Below are 26,557 nucleotides of genomic sequence, written 5' to 3'. Positions count from 1 at the left end.
CGGGGAGGGGATACAGTGTATCTATACTATACAGCGGGGAGGTGATACAGTGTATCTATACTATACAGCGGGGAGGGGATACAGTGTATCTATACAATACAGCGGGGAGGTGATACAGTGTATCTATACTATACAGCGGGGAGGTGATACAGTGTATCTATACTATACAGCGGGGAGGGGATACAGTGTATCTATACTATACAGCGGGGAGGTGATACAGTGTATCTATACTATACAGCGGGGAGGTGATACAGTGTATCTATACTATACAGCGGGGAGGTGATACAGTGTATCTATACTATACAGCGGGGAGGGGATACAGTGTATCTATACTATACAGCGGGGAGGGGATACAGTGTATCTATACTATACAGCGGGGAGGGGATACAATGTATCTATACTATACAGCGGGGAGGGGATACAGTGTATCTATACTATACAGCGGGGAGGGGATACAGTGTATCTATACAATACAGCGGGGAGGTGATACAGTGTATCTATACTATACAGCGGGGAGGGGATACAGTGTATCTATACTATACAGCGGGGAGGGGATACAGTGTATCTATACTATACAGCGGGGAGGGGATACAGTGTATCTATACTATACAGCGGGGAGGGGATACAGTGTATCTATACTATACAGCGGGGAGGGGATACAGTGTATCTATACTATACAGCGGGGAGGGGATACAGTGTATCTATACTATACAGCGGGGAGGTGATACAGTGTATCTATACTATACAGCGGGGAGGGGATACAGTGTATCTATACTGTACAGCGGGGAGGGGATACAGTGTATCTATACTGTACAGCGGGGAGGGGATACAGTGTATCTATACTATACAGCGGGGAGGAGATACAGTGTATCTATACTATACAGCGGGGAGGTGATACAGTGTATCTATACTATACAGCGTGGAGGGGATACAGTGTATCTATACTATACAGCGGGGAGGGGATACAGTGTATCTATACAATACAGCGGGGAGGTGATACAGTGTATCTATACTATACAGCGGGGAGGGGATACAGTGTTTCTATACTATACAGCGGGGAGGGGATACAGTGTATCTATACTATACAGCGGGGAGGGGATACAGTGTATCTATACTATACAGCGTATATTGCAGGATACAACAATACAATATGTAAATAAATAACACAATGTATATAAAACATAAACACTGAATTCTGTGACTTCTCGTCCCCTCGCCTTGTGATCTCACGCTGTCAGAGTCTCTGAATGAGACACAAGTGACTCCCAGCTGGCAGTGTGGGGGTTAATCTCCACCCCCTTCCAGGGGAGTGTCTGTAATAGGCAGGAGGGGGGGGGGCTGGTGTAATACAGGGTCTGGGGAAGGAATAACCTGACAGGGCAGTGCCACAGGCTCCAGCAGACACCATGACATAGCAGATCATGAGAGCCTCACACCCACAGAGAGGAGGAGGAGAAGCTTATCACACAGCCACACACAGGCCCTATCTGTGCCTCCAGCCAGCAGGACTACTACTCCAGCCAGCGGCACATGGAGGAAGCCCCCTGCAGGTGACCCTCAGCCTCTGACCTTCAGCTCTTCCCTTCATGACCTGCTCCTGAGCTGTGACTGCTGCAGGCATGCTGAGCTGCTGCCTGGCCCCAGGGCTTGGACCTGTCAGGGGAAGGTTATGGCTGCTCTGGAGACCTCCTACCTGCAGCTCCTATAGGACCTCCTGCAGAGACCTCAAGGGGACCATCAGCAGGCATTTGCCTTGGAGGAATTCAGGAGCTTATATTGTGGACAGGACATGGCACCACCAAAGACCTGCAGCTGTCATCTACAGGGGTTACAGCAACTCACCGACCAGCCAGGCTGGGGGACCCTCTGAGAAGCTGCAGGACCAAAGCAAGGAGGAGAAAGGTCCAAAAAAGAGCTTGGCTTCTCAGGATGTTAATAGACTACTGGCCCTTGCCCAACCGGAGAAGTGGAGACTGACAGGTACCTGGTATTAACACCTGTCACTGACTGATTTGCTCTAGTGTGTGCATCACCTGATATTGCCCCTGGCCTAATGTGTGAGGCTCCCAGTGCTCCAGTGTGTGCATGTCCTGAGGGTGCTCCAGGTCTAGTGTGTGCATGTCCTGAGGGTGCTCCAGGTCTAGTGTGTGCATCTCCTGAGGGTGCTCCAGGTCTAGTGTGTGCATGTCCTGAGGGTGCTCCAGGTCTAGTGTGTGCATCTCCTGAGGATGCTCCAGGTCTAGTGTGTGCATCTCCTGAGGATGCTCCAGGTCTAGTGTGTGCATCTCCTGAGGATGCTCCAGGTCTAGTGTGTGCATCTCCTGAGGGTGCTCCAGGTCTAGTGTGTGCATCTCCTGAGGGTGCTCCAGGTCTAGTGTGTGCATCTCCTGAGGGTGCTCCAGGTCTAGTGTGTGCATCTCCTGAGGGCGCTCCAGGTCTAGTGTGTGCATCTCCTGAGGATGCTCCAGGTCTAGTGTGTGCATCTCCTGAGGGTGCTCCAGGTCTAGTGTGTGCATCTCCTGAGGATGCTCCAGGTCTAGTGTGTGCATCTCCTGAGGATGCTCCAGGTCTAGTGTGTGCATCTCCTGAGGGTGCTCCAGGTCTAGTGTGTGCATCTCCTGAGGATGCTCCAGGTCTAGTGTGTGCATCTCCTGAGGGTGCTCCAGGTCTAGTGTGTGCATCTCCTGAGGATGCTCCAGGTCTAGTGTGTGCATCTCCTGAGGGTGCTCCAGGTCTAGTGTGTGCATCTCCTGAGGGTGCTCCAGGTCTAGTGTGTGCATCTCCTGAGGGCGCTCCAGGTCTAGTGTGTGCATCTCCTGAGGGTGCTCCAGGTCTAGTGTGTGCATCTCCTGAGGTTGCTCCAGGTCTAGTGTGTGCATCTCCTGAGGTTGCTCCAGGTCTAGTGTGTGCATCTCTTGACGGTGCTCCAGGTCTAGTGTGTGCATCTCCTGAGGATGCTCCAGGTCTAGTGTGTGCATCTCCTGAGGATGCTCCAGGTCTAGTGTGTGCATCTCCTGAGGATGCTCCAGGTCTAGTGTGTGCATCTCCTGAGGGTGCTCCAGGTCTAGTGTGTGCATCTCCTGAGGGTGCTCCAGGTCTAGTGTGTGCATCTCCTGAGGGTGCTCCAGGTCTAGTGTGTGCATCTCCTGAGGGCGCTCCAGGTCTAGTGTGTGCATCTCCTGAGGATGCTCCAGGTCTAGTGTGTGCATCTCCTGAGGGTGCTCCAGGTCTAGTGTGTGCATCTCCTGAGGATGCTCCAGGTCTAGTGTGTGCATCTCCTGAGGATGCTCCAGGTCTAGTGTGTGCATCTCCTGAGGGTGCTCCAGGTCTAGTGTGTGCATCTCCTGAGGATGCTCCAGGTCTAGTGTGTGCATCTCCTGAGGGTGCTCCAGGTCTAGTGTGTGCATCTCCTGAGGGTGCTCCAGGTCTAGTGTGTGCATCTCCTGAGGGCGCTCCAGGTCTAGTGTGTGCATCTCCTGAGGGTGCTCCAGGTCTAGTGTGTGCATCTCCTGAGGTTGCTCCAGGTCTAGTGTGTGCATCTCCTGAGGTTGCTCCAGGTCTAGTGTGTGCATCTCTTGACGGTGCTCCAGGTCTAGTGTGTGCATCTCCTGAGGGTGCTCCAGGTCTAGTGTGTGCATCTCCTGAGGGTGCTCCAGGTCTAGTGTGTGCATCTCCTGAGGGTGCTCCAGGTCTAGTGTGTGCATCTCCTGAGGGTGCTCCAGGTCTAGTGTGTGCATCTCCTGAGGGTGCTCCAGGTCTAGTGTGTGCATCTCCTGAGGATGCTCCAGGTCTAGTGTGTGCATCTCCTGAGGATGCTCCAGGTCTAGTGTGTGCATCTCCTGAGGGCGCTCCAGGTCTAGTGTGTGCATCTCCTGAGGGCGCTCCAGGTCTAGTGTGTGCATGTCCTGAGGGTGCTCCAGGTCCAGTGTGTGCATGTCCTGAGGGTGCTCCAGGTCTAGTGTGTGCATCTCCTGAGGGCGCTCCAGGTCTAGTGTGTGCATGTCCTGAGGGTGCTCCAGGTCCAGTGTGTGCATGTCCTGAGGGTGCTCCAGGTCTAGTGTGTGCATCTCCTGAGGGCGCTCCAGGTCTAGTGTGTGCATCTTCTGAGGGTGCTCCAGGTCTAGTGTGTGCATCTCCTGAGGGTGCTCCAGGTCTAGTGTGTGCATCTCCTGAGGTTGCTCCAGGTCTAGTGTGTGCATCTCCTGAGGGTGCTCCAGGTCTAGTGTGTGCATCTCCTGGGGTTGCTCCAGGTCTAGTGTGTGCGTCTCCTGGGGTTGCTCCAGGTCTAGTGTGTGCGTCTCCTGAGGGTGCTCCAGGTCTAGTGTGTGCATCTGCTGAGGGTGCTCCAGGTCTAGTGTGTGCATCTCCTGAGGGTGCTCCAGGTCTAGTGTGTGCATCTCCTGAGGGTGCCCCAGGTCTAGTGTGTGCATCTCCTGAGGTTGCTCCAGGTCTAGCGTGTGCATCTCCTGAGGATGCTCCAGGTCTAGTGTGTGCATCTCCTGAGGGTGCTCCAGGTCTAGTGTGTGCATGTCCTGAGGGTGCTCCAGGTCTAGTGTGTGCATCTCCTGAGGGCGCTCCAGGTCTAGTGTTTGCATCTCCTGAGGTTGCTCCAGGTCTAGTGTGTGCATCTCCTGAGGATGCTCCAGGTCTAGTGTGTGCATCTCCTGAGGGCGCTCCAGGTCTAGTGTGTGCATCTTGAGGGTGCTCCAGGTCTAGTGTGTGCATGTCCTGAGGGTGCTCCAGGTCTAGTGTGTGCATCTCCTGAGGGTGCTCCAGGTCTAGTGTGTGCATCTCCTGAGGTTGCTCCAGGTCTAGTGTGTGCATCTCCTGAGGATGCTCCAGGTCTAGTGTGTGCATCTCCTGAGGATGCCCCTGGTCTAGTGTGTGCATCTCCTGAGGATGCTCCAGGTCTAGTGTGTGCATCTCCTGAGGGTGCTCCAGGTCTAGTGTGTGCATCTCCTGAGGGTGCTCCAGGTCTAGTGTGTGCATCTCCTGAGGGTGCTCCAGGTCTAGTGTGTGCATCTCCTGAGGGTGCTCCAGGTCTAGTGTGTGCATCTCCTGAGGGTGCTCCAGGTCTAGTGTGTGCATCTCCTGAGGATGCTCCAGGTCTAGTGTGTGCATCTCCTGAGGGTGCTCCAGGTCTAGTGTGTGCATCTCCTGAGGGTGCTCCAGGTCTAGTGTGTGCATCTCCTGAGGGCGCTCCAGGTCTAGTGTGTGCATCTCCTGAGGGTGCTCCAGGTCTAGTGTGTGCATCTCCTGAGGTTGCTCCAGGTCTAGTGTGTGCATCTCCTGAGGATGCTCCAGGTCTAGTGTGTGCATCTCCTGAGGATGCTCCAGGTCTAGTGTGTGCATCTCCTGAGGATGCTCCAGGTCTAGTGTGTGCATCTCCTGAGGGTGCTCCAGGTCTAGTGTGTGCATCTCCTGAGGTTGCTCCAGGTCTAGTGTGTGCATCTTGAGGGTGCTCCAGGTCTAGTGTGTGCATGTCCTGAGGGTGCTCCAGGTCTAGTGTGTGCATCTCCTGAGGGCGCTCCAGGTCTAGTGTGTGCATCTCCTGAGGGTGCTCCAGGTCTAGTGTGTGCATCTCCTGAGGTTGCTCCAGGTCTAGTGTGTGCATCTCCTGAGGATGCTCCAGGTCTAGTGTGTGCATCTCCTGAGGTTGCTCCAGGTCTAGTGTGTGCATCTCCTGAGGATGCTCCAGGTCTAGTGTGTGCATCTCCTGAGGGTGCTCCAGGTCTAGTGTGTGCATCTCCTGAGGTTGCTCCAGGTCTAGTGTGTGCATCTTGAGGGTGCTCCAGGTCTAGTGTGTGCATGTCCTGAGGGTGCTCCAGGTCTAGTGTGTGCATCACCTGATATTGCCCCTGGCCTAATGTGTGAGGCTCCCAGTGCTCCAGTGTGTGCATCTCCTGAGGATGCTCCAGGTCTAGTGTGTGCATCTCCTGAGGGTGCTCCAGGTCTAGTGTTTGCATGTCCTGAGGGTGCTCCAGGTCTAGTGTGTGCATCTCCTGAGGATGCTCCAGGTCTAGTGTGTGCATCTCCTGAGGATGCTCCAGGTCTAGTGTGTGCATCTCCTGAGGGTGCTCCAGGTCTAGTGTGTGCATCTCCTGAGGATGCTCCAGGTCTAGTGTGTGCATCTCCTGAGGATGCTCCAGGTCTAGTGTGTGCATCTCCTGAGGATGCTCCAGGTCTAGTGTGTGCATCTCCTGAGGATGCGCCTGGTCTAGTGTGTGCATCTCCTGAGGATGCGCCTGGTCTAGTGTGTGCATCTCCTGAGGATGCCCCTGGTCTAGTGTGTGCATCTCCTGAGGGTGCTCCAGGTCTAGTGTGTGCATCTCCTGAGGGTGCTCCAGGTCTAGTGTGTGCATCTCCTGAGGGTGCTCCAGGTCTAGTGTGTGCATCTCCTGAGGATGCTCCAGGTCTAGTGTGTGCATCTCCTGAGGATGCCCCTGGTCTAGTGTGTGCATCTCCTGAGGATGCCCCTGGTCTAGTGTGTGCATCTCCTGAGGATGCTCCAGGTCTAGTGTGTGCATCTCCTGAGGGTGCTCCAGGTCTAGTGTGTGCATCTCCTGAGGGTGCTCCAGGTCTAGTGTGTGCATCTCCTGAGGTTGCTCCAGGTCTAGTGTGTGCATCTCCTGAGGGTGCTCCAGGTCTAGTGTGTGCATCTCCTGAGGGCGCTCCAGGTCTAGTGTGTGCATCTCCTGAGGGTGCTCCAGGTCTAGTGTGTGCATCTCCTGAGGGTGCTCCAGGTCTAGTGTGTGCATCTCCTGAGGGTGCTCCAGGTCTAGTGTGTGCATCTCCTGAGGTTGCTCCAGGTCTAGCGTGTGCATCTTGAGGGTGCTCCAGGTCTAGTGTGTGCATGTCCTGAGGGTGCTCCAGGTCTAGTGTGTGCATCACCTGATATTGCCCCTGGCCTAATGTGTGAGGCTCCCAGTGCTCCAGTGTGTGCATCTCCTGAGGATGCTCCAGGTCTAGTGTGTGGATCTACCAAGGATTCTCTTGTGTTGCTCTTTTCCACCTCCGCCAGTTGACTGCCTCTCTCCCTTGCGCAGAGCATTTGGTTCTTGATGAGTTCTCCTATATTTACCCTTTTGGTTCCGCGTTGTAAATCCTATGAATAATCTGGGATCCTCTGTGAAAACCCATAATGGGGAAGAACAGGAAATCTGAGTGTCTGCAGGGTTTAGCCTTGGGCCCTTATGTACATGTTTTCTCATTTTCTAGGGTTGGGTGTTATGTCCCATTTTATAATACTGGTGTCTATGGGGTGATGTATGGTATTCATCTATTACCACAATGCAGCCTCTCTGTTCAGACCCCCCAGCACTTCTTTGGTCCTCCTTAGTGCAGCTGGTCCTGTCCTCATTCAGCACTTGCTGCAGTGTGTGTTCTGGTGTGAGTCTGTGGTAGGTCCTGACGGGGTGTAGGGTGCGGGGTCTGCACTCAGAGGCTTCTCCCCTGAGACGTCAGGACTTGGCTCTTATCTTCCGGCTTTTGCTCTTTCTTGCTGGAGTTGGATATTTTGTGCAATGTCTGATGTCTCCTCTGTTTATCTGTCACCGTGTTACATGTGATTGATTTCCCATCCCCCTCCCTCTCCATAGGAGCCGCTGTTACTGCAGTCTAGAAGCTCCAGTACATTTTCTTCTCATTTTTGTACAGTTCTGAATTTATCTGAACCATAAATGAATTGCAATACCAGACAGAGACTGTGTGCAGGGGTGGCGCTGTGTCTAGTGACACCACGTTACAGTCCCATGAGATGAAACATCCAATTTCATCCAGTTTGGCAAACCCTCAGTGGCAAATGTTGGGGGCACATGACCACATTACCCCCTGACTCCATGGCCTACGCTCAGCCAGCCCCTCGGCCCTCTGGTCTCTGATATACTGTCCCCACGGCCTCCTCCCTTATCACCCCTCGTGCTCTGGGTCTGGAGATTAGCGGTGGCTTTGGAGTTGCAGGACGTTCTGCTTGCTCTGCCTGGTGGAGGAGTAATATCTGGCCTCATAGTGTCAGGAGATCTCGCCTACTTTATCTTCCAGTGGTCTGTGGACTATGTCTATTGCGGTCTTAGAAGTTTCTGGAATGCGGTGGGTGACTTTACCTTGGGTCACTTCCCCCTCGCCCCCCAGTGGCCTGTGCCACTATCTGTAATGAAGTGTGAGGAACCTTTATCATCACAATGGAGCTTTACTACCACTCGTTTGGCATTGAGCGGTGGAGACGTGGTCCCTGTGGTAGTCTATGGCCACGATGGCAGACGGTGGTGACGTCAGACCTCCTGCTGTCCTGGTTTGGGCTGGTGGTTATGAGATGTTTAGGTGGACATGATGGAGCAGCTGGGGCTCTTGATGGTCTCACTTCTGATACCGGTGGAGGCCCAGTCTCTTAGACATCTTACCTGCTCTGACACATAAATACTTTTCTTTGTTCTTCTCAATGCCACAAATTGGGCTTTTCCTGGAGTAGCGCCCCCTTTGTCTCTGTGATGTTGTTGTTATTGCAGTTATTACCTGTATCCATGAATCTGTCGCCTCACTCTGAGGTCTCATTGTTGGTGCTCGCCTGGTGTCTGGGACCCCAGTTGTTGAGGGATCATTGTGTCTTGTTCTATGTTCTTGATGTGAAGGACATAAGTGCTAAAAAACCCCACAAATCTAGAGCCCCTTCATTTACAGAAAGGTTTTCCTCCGCCGTCATTCAAGGGGCCGTGGTTCTGTGTATTTTGGCTGTAATTTGTGCTCTTCTGTCCCTTGGGTTAAACTTTAACTCTTGATCACAGATATTTCTATTTTCAGGTGTTGTTGGATTTTTCTTACCAGATGTGGAAACAGTAGAACCTCATACCCCGACATTCCTACCCCTTTAGATCTCAGTATTGTCACCAAAAGGGGGCGCTACTGGTGATGGTTTCAAGTAAATTGTTTGGCCAAGCTCTAAGCCTCCTTGGTTCTGGCGAGTCCTGGACCCATCTTGTGCCTATTCTGATAGTGGTGTTCACTGGTCGCCCCAGTTTCTGTGAGGCTCGTACGGTCTTTATCATTTAGTAGATGTGATGAAGCAGCCGCTGTAGAGGTGCAGCATAACGTTGTCCTGTATATATTGTTATCCTCCGGGACGTCTCGTATATACTGTTATCCTCCGGGACGTCCCGTATGTACTGTTATCCTCCGGGACGTCCCCGTGTATACTGTTATCCTCCGGGACGTCCCGTGTATACTGTTATCCTCCGGGACGTCCCCGTGTATACTGTTATCCTCCGGGACGTCCCCGTGTATACTGTTATCCTCCGGGACGTCCCCGTGTATACTGTTATCCTCCGGGACGTCCCCGTGTATACTGTTATCCTCCGGGACGTCCCCGTGTATACTGTTATCCTCCGGGACGTCCCGTGTATACTGTTATCCCCCGGGACGCCCCGTGTATACTGTTATCCCCCGGGACGTCCCGTGTATACTGTTATCCCCCGGGACGTCCCGTGTATACTGTTATCCCCCGGGACGTCCCGTGTATACTGTTATCCCCCGGGACGTCCCGTGTATACTGTTATCCCCCGGGACGTCCCGTGTATACTGTTATCCCCCGGGACGTCCCGTGTATACTGTTATCCTCCAGTTTTCCCACATTCATCTCTCGTGATTTCTTCAGTGGGAGATGTTACTGATGGCGTCTTGTCTTCTCCCACAGCTGCGGTCGGGTTCCTCACCTTCTCCAGTGTCATCACCATGTCGGCTCCATTTTTCCTGGGTAAAGTCATTGATGTGATTTACTCCAATCCCAGCCAGGATCTGACGTCCAGCCTTACCACTCTGTGTGCCTTACTGAGTGGGGTGTTCCTGCTCGGAGCTGCTGCCAATGGGACCCGCGTCTACCTCATGCAGACCTCAGGTATGAGATGCACCCGGAGTACATGACCATGCGATCACATGCATTAGTGAGGGCAACCATAGGCCGACACAATACCAAGAACACCGTTGACAATGAACAACCTCATACATTCGCACACGTATATACCTGAACCCAAATGGTAGGTAGTCAAGTCTTGGTAACACAACTACTTATTGGTGGACTGGATTGTTGGCAGATCCCACAATGCACTAGGTGCAGGTACCTATTGTGTGGCTGTGGGTCTCTAATTACATCCAGTCCAGCAGGTTAGTAATGTATCTGTGTATCTCTGGCTCCTAGTGATAAATCTAAGGGCATATAAGAGGTTGGTCCTTGGCAGGTTACCCCGGTGCCTTCACAGCCAAATAATAAATCCTGAATGTTCATGTCTGTCATTGCGCCCTCCACATCCCTCATAATGGTGTATTCCCATTAGTGTAATGGCCATGTGTATCATTGCCCCCCCATAATATGACATGTGTATGTTGCCCCCCGTGTAATGGCCATGTGTATCGTTGCCCCCCGTGTAATGGCCATGTGTATCGTTGCCCCCCGTGTAATGGCCATGTGTATCGTTGCCCCCCCCCCCCGTGTAATGGCCATGTGTATCGTTGCCCCCCGTGTAATGGCCATGTGCATCGTTGCCCCCCCAGTGTAATGGCCATGTGTATCGTTGCCCCCCGTGTAATGGCCATGTGCATCGTTGCCCCCCGTGTAATGGCCATGTGTATCGTTGCCCCCCGTGTAATGGCCATGTGTATCGTTGCCCCCCCCCCCCGTGTAATGGCCATGTGTATCGTTGCCCCCCGTGTAATGGCCATGTGCATCGTTGCCCCCCCAGTGTAATGGCCATGTGTATCGTTGCCCCCCCCCCCCGTGTAATGGCCATGTGTATCGTTGCCCCCCGTGTAATGGCCATGTGCATCGTTGCCCCCCGTGTAATGGCCATGTGTATCGTTGCCCCCCCCCCCCGTGTAATGGCCATGTGTATCGTTGCCCCCCGTGTAATGGCCATGTGCATCGTTGCCCCCCGTGTAATGGCCATGTGTATCGTTGCCCCCCGTGTAATGGCCATGTGTATCGTTGCCCCCCGTGTAATGGCCATGTGCATCGTTGCCCCCCGTGTAATGGCCATGTGTATCGTTGCCCCCCGTGTAATGGCCATGTGTATCGTTGCCCCCCCAGTGTAATGGCCATGTGTGTATCGTTGCCCCCCGTGTAATGGCCGTGTGTATCGTTGCCCCCCGTGTAATGGCCATGTGTATCGTTGCCCCCCCAGTGTAATGGCCATGTGTATCGTTGCCCCCCCCCCCCCGTGTAATGGCCATGTGTATCGTTGCCCCCCCCCCCGTGTAATGGCCATGTGTATTGTTGCCCCCCCCCGCCCCCGTGTAATGGCCATGTGTGTATCGTTGCCCCCCGTGTAATGGCCATGTGTATTGTTGCCCCCCCCCATGTAATGGCCATGTGTATCGTTGCCCCCCCCCCATGTAATGGCCATGTGCATCGTTGCCCCCCGTGTAATGGCCATGTGCATCGTTGCCCCCCGTGTAATGGCCATGTGTGTATCGTTGCCCCCCCCTGTGTAATGGCCATGTGTATCGTTGCCCCCCCCCCCCCGTGTAATGGCCATGTGTATCGTTGCCCCCCCCCCCCCGTGTAATGGCCATGTGTATCGTTGCCCCCCCCCCCCCCGTGTAATGGCCATGTGTATCGTTGCCCCCCCCGTGTAATGGCCATGTGTATCGTTGCCCCCCCCCCCCCCGTGTAATGGCCATGTGTATCGTTGCCCCCCCCGTGTAATGGCCGTGTGTATCGTTGCCCCCCGTGTAATGGCCGTGTGTATATGTTGTCCCCCGTGTAATGGCCATGTGTGTATTGTTGCCCCCCGTGTAATGGCCATGTGTGTATTGTTGCCCCCCCCATGTAATGGCCATGTGTATCGTTGCCCCCCGTGTAATGGCCATGTGCATCGTTGCCCCCCGTGTAATGGCCATGTGCATCGTTGCCCCCCGTGTAATGGCCATGTGCATCGTTGCCCCCCGTGTAATGGCCATGTGTATCGTTGCCCCCCCCCGTGTAATGGCCATGTGTATCGTTGCCCCCCGTGTAATGGCCGTGTGTATCGTTGCCCCCCGTGTAATGGCCGTGTGCATCGTTGCCCCCCGTGTAATGGCCATGTGTATCGTTGCCCCCCCCCCCGTGTAATGGCCATGTGTATCGTTGCCCCCCGTGTAATGGCCATGTGTATCGTTGCCCCCCCAGTGTAATGGCCATGTGTGTATCGTTGCCCCCCGTGTAATGGCCATGTGTATCGTTGCCCCCCCAGTGTAATGGCCATGTGTATCGTTGCCCCCCCCCCCGTGTAATGGCCATGTGTATCGTTGCCCCCCCCCCCCCCGTGTAATGGCCATGTGTATCGTTGCCCCCCCCCCGTGTAATGGCCATGTGTATTGTTGCCCCCCCCGCCCCCGTGTAATGGCCATGTGTGTATCGTTGCCCCCCGTGTAATGGCCATGTGTATTGTTGCCCCCCCCCATGTAATGGCCATGTGTATCGTTGCCCCCCCCCATGTAATGGCCATGTGCATCGTTGCCCCCCGTGTAATGGCCATGTGCATCGTTGCCCCCCGTGTAATGGCCATGTGTGTATCGTTGCCCCCCCCTGTGTAATGGCCATGTGTATCGTTGCCCCCCCCCCCGTGTAATGGCCATGTGTATCGTTGCCCCCCCCCCCCGTGTAATGGCCATGTGTATCGTTGCCCCCCCCCCCCCCGTGTAATGGCCATGTGTATCGTTGCCCCCCCCGTGTAATGGCCATGTGTATCGTTGCCCCCCCCCCCCCCCGTGTAATGGCCATGTGTATCGTTGCCCCCCCCGTGTAATGGCCATGTGTATCGTTGCCCCCCCCCCCCCCCCCCGTGTAATGGCCATGTGTGTATGTTGCCCCCCGTGTAATGGCCATGTGTGTATCGTTGCCCCCCCCCCCCGTGTAATGGCCATGTGTATCGTTGCCCCCCCCCCCGTGTAATGGCCATGTGTATCGTTGCCCCCCGTGTAATGGCCATGTGTATCGTTGCCCCCCCAGTGTAATGGCCATGTGTATCGTTGCCCCCCCAGTGTAATGGCCATGTGTGTATCGTTGCCCCCCCGTGTAATGGCCATGTGTGTATCGTTGCCCCCGTGTAACAGCCATGTGTATGTTGCCCCCCGTGTAATGGCCATGTGTGTATTGTTGACCCCATGTAATGGCCATATCTGTATCGTTGACCCCCGTGTAATGGCCATGTGTGTATCGTTGCCCCCCGTGTAATGCCCCTGCTTCCTGACTTCCCCCCCCAGGGCAGCGGATCGTCCGCAGGCTGCGCTCTTCGCTCTTCTCTTCGCTTCTCAAGCAGGAGGTCGGCTTCTTTGACAAGACTCGTACGGGAGAACTGATCAATCGATTGTCATCAGACACGGTGCTGATTGGAAGATCGGTCACAGAGAACCTGTCAGACGGTCTGAGAGCGCTGGCGCAGGCTACTGTTGGAGTGGGGATGATGGTAATGTCCTGGGTACACGGAGGGATGGATACAATATTCTGAGGGTTATAGCGGAGGTCGGGCTGTTAAGGCTTCTGGTTCAGACACTAATACATACAACATACAAGTACACACGTATATACATACAAGTACACACGTATATACATACAAGTACACACACATATAGTACACACGTATATACATACAAATACACATACATATAGTACACACGTATATACATACAAATACACATACATATAGTACACACGTATATACATACAAGTACACACACATATAGTACACACGTATATACATACAAGTACACACACACATATACATACATGAACACTCACATACAGATACACATATAGTACACACATATACAAGTACATACACACATATAGAATGCACACATACAGATATAGTACACAGGTATATACATACAAGTACACACACATATATAGTACACAGGTATATACATACATGAACATACACAGATGGCACACACATATAGTACACACATTGTGCTCAGGTACTGACACACGTCTTACTTTCTGACTTCCTGATCTTCTTTCTCTTTCCCTCCTCCAGTTTTTTGTTTCTCCACAATTGGCCACGTTTGTCCTGAGCATTGTCCCGCCTCTCGCCATTGTTGCAGTGATTTATGGGAGATATTTACGGAAAGTCTCCAAACTGACCCAGGACTCCCTGGCTGACGCTACACAGGTGATCAGGGCTCCTCTGTCTCCTGAGGGTTACATTTGGTTTTGAGTTATTTTGTATCTTTTGATCTGAATTGTGTAAGAATTGGGATTTATCGATTTATCATTTCCCTTTGTGTCGCCATTTGCTTTACAATGAAGCCATTGTCTTCTTCTTATCCCTTGTGTTGTCTCTTCTTCCCTGGTATTTGCCTCCAGTTGGCGGAGGAGCGTATTGGGAACCTCCGGACGGTGCGCGCCTTTGGGAAGGAGATGCTGGAGATGGAGAAGTACAACGGTAAAGTGGACTATGTGCTGGACCTGGCCTATAAGGAGGCCTTTGCCCGGGCTGGGTTCTTTGGGCTGGTGAGTTCTTTGGGCCGGTTACTTCCTGTGGTCTTCTTGGTTGGGTTATTACTTGGTCTTCTCCAGTCATATCTCAGAGACCTTCTTCTTCTCTTCCTTGTGTCCTGCAGACCGGGCTGTCCGGGAACCTCATAGTCTTGGCGGTGTTATATAAAGGCGGCCTGCTGACGGGGGCAGCACATATGACGGTGGGCGAGCTGTCCTCCTTCCTGATGTATGCCTTCTGGGTGGGCATCAGCATTGGAGGTAAATCGTTACCCCTTATGTTATCTACAACACGTTGTCCATAAGTCAGGAAACCTCTGACCTCCAGGGCTCTCACCGGTCCTTCCATGTCTGAGGAGACCAGTGTTAGTTTCCATGACTAGAGGAAGCAGATGTGATGGAACTGGTGACCCGGTGATGAACGTGTCACCTCTCGCTCCGGCGTGTGTCCTGTTACCTGCTGTAATGACCCATCAGTAATGTGTTTATGGTCCTATTCTGTATTTCAGGACTCAGCTCCTTCTATTCGGAACTGATGAAGGGATTTGGCGCCGGATCCCGTATCTGGGAGCTGCTGGACCGGAAACCTGTGATGCCTTTCAATGGTGAGAGTAAAGTCCTGGAGATAAGCCTGGAACCTGCATGTGACTGCTGGAAGCATGTACCATGGAGACCAGGAGTAGTGGGAGGATCTGGCTGCTAAATTCCTCACTAATTGAGAACGATGGATGATTGATTATAATAATTTCTGGCCTCTGATGTTGATGATGGATGAGGATGAAGGATCTGATGATTTATGGTGGTGAAGACACATCATGGTGGAGACCCTCTTCTGCTGTGACCATTGATGGATGATGTTGACGATGAGTCCTATGCAATGGCGGATGATGATGATGAGTGCTGGATGTTGCTGGATAATTCTCACGATGGACGATGAAATTCCGAAATTAACCTTTTCTATTTTCTTGATTGGTCATTGCAGAGGGTTTGGTGATTCCACCAGAAAAGTTCAAAGGTGCCTTGGAGTTCAGTGACGTGAGCTTCATGTACCCCAGCCGGCCCGATGCTCCCATATTCCAAGGACTGAACCTCTCTGTCCCCTCAGGATCTGTCATGGCTGTGGTGGGACCAAGTGGTTCTGGGAAATCCACACTGGTGTCACTGCTCTTAAGGCTGTATGACCCCAGCAGGGGTAAGTATGGGACACGCATGGGGCTGATACACCGGCCTCAACAGATTGATACAGAAATCATATAATAATTAATGGGAACTTGAAATACAACGGAATCTCCTGGTGCTGCCTCCTGCCCAGCCCCCCCCCCCATCATGCCTCCTGCTCAGCCCCCCCCCCCATTATGTCTCCTGCCCAGCCCCCACCACCATGCCTCCTGCCTAGCCCCCACCATGCCCAGCTCCCCTACCACCATGCCTCCTGCCCAGCCCCCCCCATAATGCCTCCTGCCCAGCCCCCACCATGCCCAGCCCCCACCACCATGCCTCCTGCCCAGCCCCCACCATGCCCAGCCCCCACCACCATGCCTCCTGCCCAGCCCCCACCATGCCCAGCCCCCACCACCATGGCTCCTGCCCCCCCATTTCTTTATTGATCCATTTCCATAAGTTTTAGTCTGCAGGAGAAGAGTCATGACTCTTATCCCACAACTTCTGGCGCATGCGCATGGTACCATTAACACCAATGACTGTGGTCCTGATCCCACTATGCTAGACAACGCAAAGGACTCTCCTCTGCCTCAGACGGAGCCTAAACCAGGAGCTGTCTGAGAGATGGCGTAACCTTGAAAATGGACGGGCAGGACTTGGGTCACCAGAATTAGGCACCATGAGAACACTTTGATGGTTTATTTGTAATTAACCCTTCGGTAAAGAGTAGAATTTTGGGCAATACCAAAACAAGCAGCTTGTGGTGGTGTTGGGTCCCATCTTTCCCGTGATGGATGATGATGATGTTGGGTGGTTGTTTTCTCAGGTTCTGTTATATAATTTCCTCCGGATGCTGACTGTATCCTCTACTTCTCTCTTCAGGATCCATCCACATTGATGGCTACGACGTCAGTCATCTCAATCCACTTTGGTTACGCTCTAAGATTGGCACAGTCAGCCAGGTAATCACTGCTCTCCTTTCTCCGGCCGACGTTCCTCCAGTGTAATCTCTGTGGTCATGGTGTCTCCTGCAGAGAGCTGGTCTTTGCCTACACGGCACGGGGGTGTCTGTCACTTATTTAGGGGGTTGTTGAGAGTGAAATAATCTGAATATTGAGCCATTCTATATCCCTCTCCATTATGGTCATGATCTTCTGTAGGTCCTCTCAGTTGTTAGTCTCTGAATTTCTGCTTTGACTTTGCTGCAGGAACCAGTCTTGTTCTCCTGCTCCATCGCAGAGAACATTGCCTATGGGGCGGAAGATCCCTCTACAGTCACACGAGAGCAGATCCGGGGGGTGGCGGAGGTCGCCAACGCCATGGGATTCATTGAAAACTTTCCAAAAGGATTTGAGACTGTGGTTGGGGAGAAAGGCGTCCTTCTGTCAGGTATGGTTGCCTCAAGATCCTCAGCAGGCCTCTACTGGTATGGATTTAGGCTATAAGTGTATTGGGCAGGCACAGCTTCCATTCAGTATGGTGGGAAGACCATTGGAGCAAGTGGTTAGGTGGATCTCACCTGGGCGCAGCTGACAACTTTTTGCAGACTTCTAACTCCTTAACGCTCTGTGCCGTACACGTACATGCGCAGAGGTGCTGAGGCTGTGTGCAGAGGGCTCACGGGCTGAGGTGCTGAGGCTGTGTGCAGAGGGCTCACGGGCTGAGGTGCTGAGGCTGTGTGCAGAGGGCTCACGGGCAGAGGTGCTGAGGCTGCAGAGGGCTCACGGGCAGAGGTGCTGAGGCTGCAGAGGGCTCACGGGCAGAGGTGCTGAGGCTGCAGAGGGCTCACGGGCTGAGGTGCTGAGGCTGTGTGCAGAGGGCTCACGCGCTGAGGTGCTGAGGCTGTGTGCAGAGGGCTCACGCGCTGAGGTGCTGAGGCTGTGTGCAGAGGGCTCACGCGCTGAGGTGCTGAGGCTGTGTGCAGAGGGCTCACGCGCTGAGGTGCTGAGGCTGTGTGCAGAGGGCTCACGCGCTGAGGTGCTGAGGCTGTGTGCAGAGGGCTCACGCGCTGAGGTGCTGAGGCTGTGTGCAGAGGGCTCACGCGCTGAGGTGCTGAGGCTGTGTGCAGAGGGCTCACGGGCAGAGGTGCTGAGGCTGTGTGCAGAGGGCTCACGGGCAGAGGTGCTGAGGCTGTGTGCAGAGGGCTCACGGGCTGAGGTGCTGAGGCTGTGTGCAGAGGGCTCACGGGCAGAGGTGCTGAGGCTGTGTGCAGAGGGCTCACGGGCTGAGGTGCTGAGGCTGTGTGCAGAGGGCTCACGGGCTGAGGTGCTGAGGCTGTGTGCAGAGGGCTCACGGGCTGAGGTGCTGAGGCTGTGTGCAGAGGGCTCACGGGCTGAGGTGCTGAGGCTGTGTGCAGAGGGCTCACGGGCTGAGGTGCTGAGGCTGTGTGCAGAGGGCTCACGGGCTGAGGTGCTGAGGCTGTGTGCAGAGGGCTCACGGGCAGAGGTGCTGAGGCTGCAGAGGGCTCACGGGCTGAGGTGCTGAGGCTGTGTGCAGAGGGCTCACGGGCTGAGGTGCTGAGGCTGTGTGCAGAGGGCTCACGGGCTGAGGTGCTGAGGCTGTGTGCAGAGGGCTCACGGGCTGAGGTGCTGAGGCTGTGTGCAGAGGGCTCACGGGCAGAGGTGCTGAGGCTGCAGAGGGCTCACGGGCTGAGGTGCTGAGGCTGTGTGCAGAGGGCTCACGGGCTGAGGTGCTGAGGCTGTGTGCAGAGGGCTCACGGGCTGAGGTGCTGAGGCTGTGTGCAGAGGGCTCACGGGCTGAGGTGCTGAGGCTGTGTGCAGAGGGCTCACGGGCTGAGGTGCTGAGGCTGTGTGCAGAGGGCTCACGGGCTGAGGTGCTGAGGCTGTGTGCAGAGGGCTCACGGGCTGAGGTGCTGAGGCTGTGTGCAGAGGGCTCACGGGCAGAGGTGCTGAGGCTGCAGAGGGCTCACGGGCTGAGGTGCTGAGGCTGCAGAGGGCTCACGGGCTGAGGTGCTGAGGCTGCAGAGGGCTCACAGGCTGAGGTGCTGAGGCTGCAGAGGGCTCACGGGCTGAGGTGCTGAGGCTGTGTGCAGAGGGCTCACGGGCTGAGGTGCTGAGGCTGTGTGCAGAGGGCTCACGCGCTGAGGTGCTGAGGCTGTGTGCAGAGGGCTCACGCGCTGAGGTGCTGAGGCTGTGTGCAGAGGGCTCACGCGCTGAGGTGCTGAGGCTGTGTGCAGAGGGCTCACGGGCTGAGGTGCTGAGGCTGTGTGCAGAGGGCTCACGCGCTGAGGTGCTGAGGCTGTGTGCAGAGGGCTCACGGGCTGAGGTGCTGAGGCTGTGTGCAGAGGGCTCACGGGCTGAGGTGCTGAGGCTGTGTGCAGAGGGCTCACGGGCTGAGGTGCTGAGGCTGTGTGCAGAGGGCTCACGGGCAGAGGTGCTGAGGCTGCAGAGGGCTCACGGGCTGAGGTGCTGAGGCTGTGTGCAGAGGGCTCACGGGCTGAGGTGCTGAGGCTGTGTGCAGAGGGCTCACGGGCTGAGGTGCTGAGGCTGTGTGCAGAGGGCTCACGGGCTGAGGTGCTGAGGCTGCAGAGGGCTCACGGGCTGAGGTGCTGAGGCTGTGTGCAGAGGGCTCACGGGCAGAGGTGCTGAGGCTGTGTGCAGAGGGCTCACGGGCAGAGGTGCTGAGGCTGTGTGCAGAGGGCTCACGGGCAGAGGTGCTGAGGCTGTGTGCAGAGGGCTCACGGGCAGAGGTGCTGAGGCTGTGTGCAGAGGGCTCACGCGCTGAGGTGCTGAGGCTGTGTGCAGAGGGCTCACGCGCTGAGGTGCTGAGGCTGTGTGCAGAGGGCTCACGCGCTGAGGTGCTGAGGCTGTGTGCAGAGGGCTCACGGGCAGAGGTGCTGAGGCTGTGTGCAGAGGGCTCACGGGCAGAGGTGCTGAGGCTGTGTGCAGAGGGCTCACGGGCTGAGGTGCTGAGGCTGTGTGCAGAGGGCTCACGGGCAGAGGTGCTGAGGCTGTGTGCAGAGGGCTCACGGGCTGAGGTGCTGAGGCTGTGTGCAGAGGGCTCACGGGCTGAGGTGCTGAGGCTGTGTGCAGAGGGCTCACGGGCTGAGGTGCTGAGGCTGTGTGCAGAGGGCTCACGGGCTGAGGTGCTGAGGCTGTGTGCAGAGGGCTCACGGGCTGAGGTGCTGAGGCTGTGTGCAGAGGGCTCACGGGCTGAGGTGCTGAGGCTGTGTGCAGAGGGCTCACGGGCAGAGGTGCTGAGGCTGCAGAGGGCTCACGGGCTGAGGTGCTGAGGCTGTGTGCAGAGGGCTCACGGGCTGAGGTGCTGAGGCTGTGTGCAGAGGGCTCACGGGCTGAGGTGCTGAGGCTGTGTGCAGAGGGCTCACGGGCTGAGGTGCTGAGGCTGTGTGCAGAGGGCTCACGGGCAGAGGTGCTGAGGCTGCAGAGGGCTCACGGGCTGAGGTGCTGAGGCTGTGTGCAGAGGGCTCACGGGCTGAGGTGCTGAGGCTGTGTGCAGAGGGCTCACGGGCTGAGGTGCTGAGGCTGTGTGCAGAGGGCTCACGGGCTGAGGTGCTGAGGCTGTGTGCAGAGGGCTCACGGGCTGAGGTGCTGAGGCTGTGTGCAGAGGGCTCACGGGCTGAGGTGCTGAGGCTGTGTGCAGAGGGCTCACGGGCTGAGGTGCTGAGGCTGTGTGCAGAGGGCTCACGGGCAGAGGTGCTGAGGCTGCAGAGGGCTCACGGGCTGAGGTGCTGAGGCTGCAGAGGGCTCACGGGCTGAGGTGCTGAGGCTGCAGAGGGCTCACAGGCTGAGGTGCTGAGGCTGCAGAGGGCTCACGGGCTGAGGTGCTGAGGCTGTGTGCAGAGGGCTCACGGGCTGAGGTGCTGAGGCTGTGTGCAGAGGGCTCACGCGCTGAGGTGCTGAGGCTGTGTGCAGAGGGCTCACGCGCTGAGGTGCTGAGGCTGTGTGCAGAGGGCTCACGCGCTGAGGTGCTGAGGCTGTGTGCAGAGGGCTCACGGGCTGAGGTGCTGAGGCTGTGTGCAGAGGGCTCACGCGCTGAGGTGCTGAGGCTGTGTGCAGAGGGCTCACGGGCTGAGGTGCTGAGGCTGTGTGCAGAGGGCTCACGGGCTGAGGTGCTGAGGCTGTGTGCAGAGGGCTCACGGGCTGAGGTGCTGAGGCTGTGTGCAGAGGGCTCACGGGCAGAGGTGCTGAGGCTGCAGAGGGCTCACGGGCTGAGGTGCTGAGGCTGTGTGCAGAGGGCTCACGGGCTGAGGTGCTGAGGCTGTGTGCAGAGGGCTCACGGGCTGAGGTGCTGAGGCTGTGTGCAGAGGGCTCACGGGCTGAGGTGCTGAGGCTTCAGAGGGCTCACGGGCTGAGGTGCTGAGGCTGTGTGCAGAGGGCTCACGGGCAGAGGTGCTGAGGCTGTGTGCAGAGGGCTCACGGGCAGAGGTGCTGAGGCTGTGTGCAGAGGGCTCACGGGCAGAGGTGCTGAGGCTGTGTGCAGAGGGCTCACGGGCAGAGGTGCTGAGGCTGTGTGCAGAGGGCTCACGGGCAGAGGTGCTGAGGCTGCAGAGGGCTCACGGGCAGAGGTGCTGAGGCTGCAGAGGGCTCACGGGCAGAGGTGCTGAGGCTGCAGAGGGCTCACGGGCAGAGGTGCTGAGGCTGTGTGCAGAGGGCTCACGGGCTGAGGTGCTGAGGCTGTGTGCAGAGGGCTCACGGGCTGAGGTGCTGAGGCTGTGTGCAGAGGGCTCACAGGCAGAGGTGCTGAGGCTGTGTGCAGAGGGCTCACAGGCAGAGGTGCTGAGGCTGCAGAGGGCTCACGGGCAGAGGTGCTGAGGCTGCAGAGGGCTCACGGGCAGAGGTGCTGAGGCTGCAGAGGGCTCACGGGCAGAGGTGCTGAGGCTGCAGAGGGCTCACGGGCAGAGGTGCTGAGGCTGCAGAGGGCTCACGGGCAGAGGTGCTGAGGCTGCAGAGGGCTCACGGGCAGAGGTGCTGAGGCTGCAGAGGGCTCACGGGCTGAGGTGCTGAGGCTGCAGAGGGCTCACGGAAGAGGTGCTGAGGCTGTGTGCAGAGGGCTCACGGGGTGATCCCTCATCATACAGAGGGTGGGTTTGCTGCATATTGCAGCAAACACCCACCACTAATACTCTCGATCAGTCCTAGCACCAATCACAAGAATTAACACAAAAGGTTGCACAGTCCTCAAAATGGTAGCGATGAAAACGTCAACGTCAACCCATCTTCCAAAAAATTTCCTCCCAGCTCTGTACAACAAAGTATGAAAGAGTTATTAGAGTCAGAATATTTTTTATTTTTTTCTTACACATTTGTTTAATTTTTGAAAATGTATTAAAACACAATACAACTTATATAAATTTGGTGTCACTGTGATTGGACCGAACCAAAAAATAAAGTATATGTGTCTTTTGGAGAAGAAAATAAGCCCTGAAAGTGGAGAGTGAATAATGAATGGAAAAAAGCCCTGTGTCATTAAGGGGTTAAATCACTTCTCACAAGTTTTCACATCCAGTTTCTTTAGTTGGAGCCATTTCTTGCACAACAAACTATCTGCCATCTCCTGGTCTCTACTGACCCCACACCTTCATCTAATGTGCATTCTATAGTTACCCGGGGGGGGCACGGGGGGGGGGGGCGGGGCACGGGGGGGGCAAGGATGTGACTTCATCTCCACAAAATGAAAACCATTGTTCATATTTCAGGTGGACAAAAACAGAGAATTGCCATTGCCAGAGCCCTGCTGAAGGTAAGACGCTAAACCAAACTGCTATGACCAGTTCATGACACCAAAAGTATATAGTAAAAGTAAGTGAACCCTTTGGAATTCCCCCCTTTTCTGTACTGACACAAAACTGGAGCAGACACTTTATAAATGCATGTCCAAGACCTAAAGATGTTCTATCCAGCTCAAAGTCACCAGAAAACTGGCGCAGACAATATAATAGAGTCACAATTACAGGCAAACCCTGTGTAATCACACCAGTAACACGCGGAGTGGTGGGGAGCAGCCACACAGGGGGGCGAATCTCCAGGCCTCCAACTGCAATCTGGAGAAATCCCACCTCCACAGCAAGTGATATTCTGGCACATGGGACTTTGTAGAACGTATTGGGGCAGATTTACTTACCCGCTCCCATCGCGATCCCGCGGTGCGTTGTTTGGCGCGATTCACGTAGCTTGTGCGCCCTAGTTCCTGCATTCATCGCTTCTCCGCCAAGGTCCGCCGGAGTTCACCTTCTTCCCGGTGCTTGTAAGTGCGTGTCTTGCGACACATTTCTAATAGTTAAATCCTGCGCATTGTCCGAATCCGGCGTTCTGTCGCGTGCAAGCCGCTGCCGATGCGACACAATCTGATCGCGTGCGCCAAAATCATGGGCAATTCAGCACAAAATGGAAAATCGTAGGGAAACCCGATGAAAATGCGTCCGACGGACTCTTAGTAAGTGAGCCCCTATAATCCACAACCCTGCCTTTACACGTCTAAGCACTAAATCTTCTCGCCTCTCTGCCCCTGGACATTAACCGCAGTAGGAGGAGCCAGATGATCGGCCTTATAGATATCGCCGTGTACACCCCCACTGTTCTACCAAGATACTGAAATGTAGACGTACACTTACCTACATATGACGAGGCCTCAGTAACGGGAAAGTGCAACCACAGCTGCAGTGACAACTAATATTAGCACCCAGCACCACCCAACCTGAAACACCTGTTACATAGCGGGGTTCTCCTGCACCCATCCTCAGGAGACTTGTGTACTGCCACGAATGATCTCTGCTGTCACCATAGTATTCATAGAGCCGATCTGACTGGACCTCCCTAGTGTCTGCAGGTCCTCTGACTGAATGACAACTCTTCTTCTTTCTTACATGTTCCCATTTAGCAACAATGACCCCACTTTAGATTTTAAAGAGGACTTTTACTGAATCATTGTCCCTGCACTGCAGACCTCCTCATAGGAACAATAGACCGGGCTTCAGTAACATTGTTATTGTACAGACACTAAGATTCCTTCTTGCAGATCTGACGACAACTAGACAAACATGAACAGCCTGGCCTCATAACTCCGGCTCCCCCTCGGGGTCCCGTCGAGCTCCGTCTCCCCCTCGGGGTCCCGTCGAGCTCCGTCTCCCCCTCGGGGTCCCGTCGAGCTCCGTCTCCCCCTCGGGGTCCCGTCGAGCTCCGTCTCCATCTTCTATAAGCTAATGAACTTAAAAAAGCAAGGGTTCAAGTACTTTTTAGTCCAGGACTTTGGTTGTGGAAAATGTGCTTAGTAAAAGCCTTGACCAATACAACTGACTGTGAACCATCGGTAATCACAAGGACTACAACACCCATCAATATCATAATGTTCCCCCCGGGATCCCAGATCTACTTTGCGGCTCTGCCCCTTTTAGTAGATCCAAAAGGGATCTTTGCCGGGTTTGGACCAGGTCTGACAAGCCAGAGATTTCATCTTTATTCTCTGCTGGTTGTAAATATGGGGCCCAGGGGCGCTGGTCATGGCAAACCTGGTGCACGGGACGTCCCAAGCCTCAGAATTGGTGGAGATGGGGCAGTAACATCCCATCTCTGACAGAAAGCTAGGAAACGCCCCTCCAGGTGTCACAATTTTTGACAATCGCAGATCACATTGTATTAGGATCCGGTTCCAGAGGGTTCACTTAGTTTTTCTTGTTTTTCAGCAGAGACCGTTGATACTTTGTTGTAAGTTTGTATAAGTTTTTTATTCTCTAATTTTCTCTTGTTTTATTCAATTTTTTTTTTCTCTTTTTCAGAACCCAAGAATTCTTCTTCTGGATGAGGCTACAAGGTAACGTTGCTCAGGGGTCGGCTTGATCCTTGGTGGTGCCGGACGACCCGTTCCAATCCCTGGTCTTCCATGTTTTTTATTCTTCTCCCTGTGCAGCGCTCTGGATGCGGAGAATGAATTCCTTGTGCAGGAAGCCCTGGATCGTCTGATGGAGGGACGGACGGTTCTTATCATCGCCCATCGCTTGTCGACCATCCAGAACGCGGATGCGGTGGCCGTTTTGGACCACGGCCGCGTGGTGGAGTGCGGGAAACACGAGCAGCTTCTACAGAACAGGAGCGGACTCTTCAGTAAACTGATGGAGAAACAGTCCAGCCTGATGCGCGGCAGAGACTCCGTGCGGAGCGCCCCCTGATGAGCGCACGGGGCCCCTGCTTAGCTTAGTCTTTGTTATTTATACAGAAGATGTATTTTTCAAGTGTTTTTTTAATCAATTTTCGTCATTTCTATTTTTAAGCACATTTTTTTAAACACTGGTCTCATGTCTCATCCTGTTGCGGCTGTTCTTGACTTTCCAACCATTAGTCAATGTTCATCAATGTGTTTGCTGGACTCTGTACATGATAATCAGATGGAATATTACAGAAAATATAAAAGAATAATAAAAAATGTATTTTTGAAATCTTTTAAAATTTAATTTCAAATCCAGTTCAAATCAGTTTCTGCTCTTTAGGTAGAACCCCCCCTCCCTCACCGCAGGTCATGTGGCTCCTTGTATCAGTCGTCTCTTGGTCATGTGACCTCCTTGTATCAGTCGTCTCTTGGTCATGTGACCTCCTTGTATCAGTCGTCTCTTGGTCATGTGACCTCCTTGTATCAGTCGTCTCTTGGTCATGTGGCTCCTTGTATCAGTCGTCTCTTGGTCATGTGACCTCCTTGTATCAGTCGTCTCTTGGTCATGTGGCTCCTTGTATCAGTCGTCTCTTGGTCATGTGACCTCCTTGTATCAGTCGTCTCTTGGTCATGTGGCTCCTTGTATCAGTCGTCTCTTGGTCATGTGACCTCCTTGTATCAGTCATCTCTTGGTCATGTGACCTGCATGTATCAGTCATCTCTTGGTCATGTGACCTGCCTGTATCAGTCATCTCTTGGTCATGTGACCTGCCTGTATCAGTCATCTCTTGGTCATGTGACCTCCTTGTATCAGTCATCTCTTTACACCTTCCCCCACCGCAGGTCCTGTGGCTCCTTGTATCAGTCATCTCTTGGTCACGTGACCTCCTTGTATCGGTCGTCTCTTTACACCTTCTCCCACCGCAGGTCATGTGACCTCCTTGTATCAGTCGTCTCTTGGTCACGTGACCTCCTTGTATCAGTCGTCTCTTGGTCACGTGGCCTCCTTGTATCAGTCGTCTCTTGGTCACGTGGCCTCCTTGTATCAGTCGTCTCTTGGTCACGTGGCCTCCTTGTATTAGTCGTCTCTTGGTCACGTGGCCTCCTTGTATCAGTCGTCTCTTGGTCATGTGGCCTCCTTGTATCAGTCGTCTCTTGGTCATGGGGCCTCCTTGTATAAGTCATTTCTTTACACCTTCCCCCACCACTGGTCTTGTGGCCTCCTTGTATTAGTCATCTCTTGGTCATGTGGCCTCCTTGTATTAGTCATTTCTTTACACCTTCCCCCACCACTGGTCATGTGGCCTCCTTGTATTAGTCGTCTCTTGGTCATGTGGCCTCCTTGTATTAGTCGTCTCTTTACACCTTCCCCCACCACTGGTCATGTGGCCTCGTTGTGTCAGTCGTCTCTTGGTCATGTGACCTCCTTGTGTCAGTCGTCTCTTGGTAATGTGCCTTCCTTGTGTCAGTCGTCTCTTGGTCATGTGACCTCCTTGTGTCAGTCGTCTCTTGGTCATGTGACCTCCTTGTGTCAGTCGTCTCTTTACACCTTCCCCCACCGCTGGTCATGTGACCTCCTTGTGTCAGTCGTCTCTTTACACCTTCCCCCACCGCTGGTCATGTGGCCTCCTTGTGTCAGTCGTCTCTTGGTCATGTGGCCTCCTTGTATTAGTCGTCTCTTGGTCACGTGGCCTCCTTGTATTGGTCGTCTCTTTACACCTTCCCCCACCACTGGTCATGTGACCTCCTTGTATTAGTCGTCTCTTGCTCATGTGGCTTCCTTGTATTAGTCATCTCTTTACACCTTCCCCCACC

General features: G+C 54.4%; 1 protein-coding gene across 1 annotated transcript; it reads left to right on the top strand.

The window, feature by feature from the left end:
- The first annotated feature begins 1,338 nt into the window (after nucleotides 1–1,338).
- On the top strand, nucleotides 1,339–25,031 carry ABCB10 (ATP binding cassette subfamily B member 10). Its single transcript, XM_072122793.1, has 13 exons — nucleotides 1,339–1,980; nucleotides 9,686–9,886; nucleotides 13,228–13,430; nucleotides 14,001–14,135; nucleotides 14,330–14,476; nucleotides 14,587–14,722; nucleotides 14,971–15,066; nucleotides 15,444–15,653; nucleotides 16,505–16,584; nucleotides 16,831–17,011; nucleotides 22,299–22,342; nucleotides 24,375–24,409; nucleotides 24,506–25,031. The coding sequence occupies exons 1-13, from the start codon at nucleotides 1,620–1,622 to the stop codon at nucleotides 24,762–24,764; spliced, it is 2,088 nt and encodes a 695-aa protein (XP_071978894.1). The 5' UTR covers nucleotides 1,339–1,619; the 3' UTR covers nucleotides 24,765–25,031.
- The last annotated feature ends 1,526 nt before the right edge of the window (nucleotides 25,032–26,557 follow it).

The sequence above is a fragment of the Engystomops pustulosus genome, chromosome 8 (assembly GCF_040894005.1).
Source record: "Engystomops pustulosus chromosome 8, aEngPut4.maternal, whole genome shotgun sequence".
In the NCBI taxonomy this organism is placed as follows: Eukaryota; Metazoa; Chordata; class Amphibia; order Anura; family Leptodactylidae; genus Engystomops; species Engystomops pustulosus.
The sequence above is the reverse complement of the archived record's forward strand: the minus strand, read 5'-3'. Positions and strand labels throughout refer to the sequence as shown.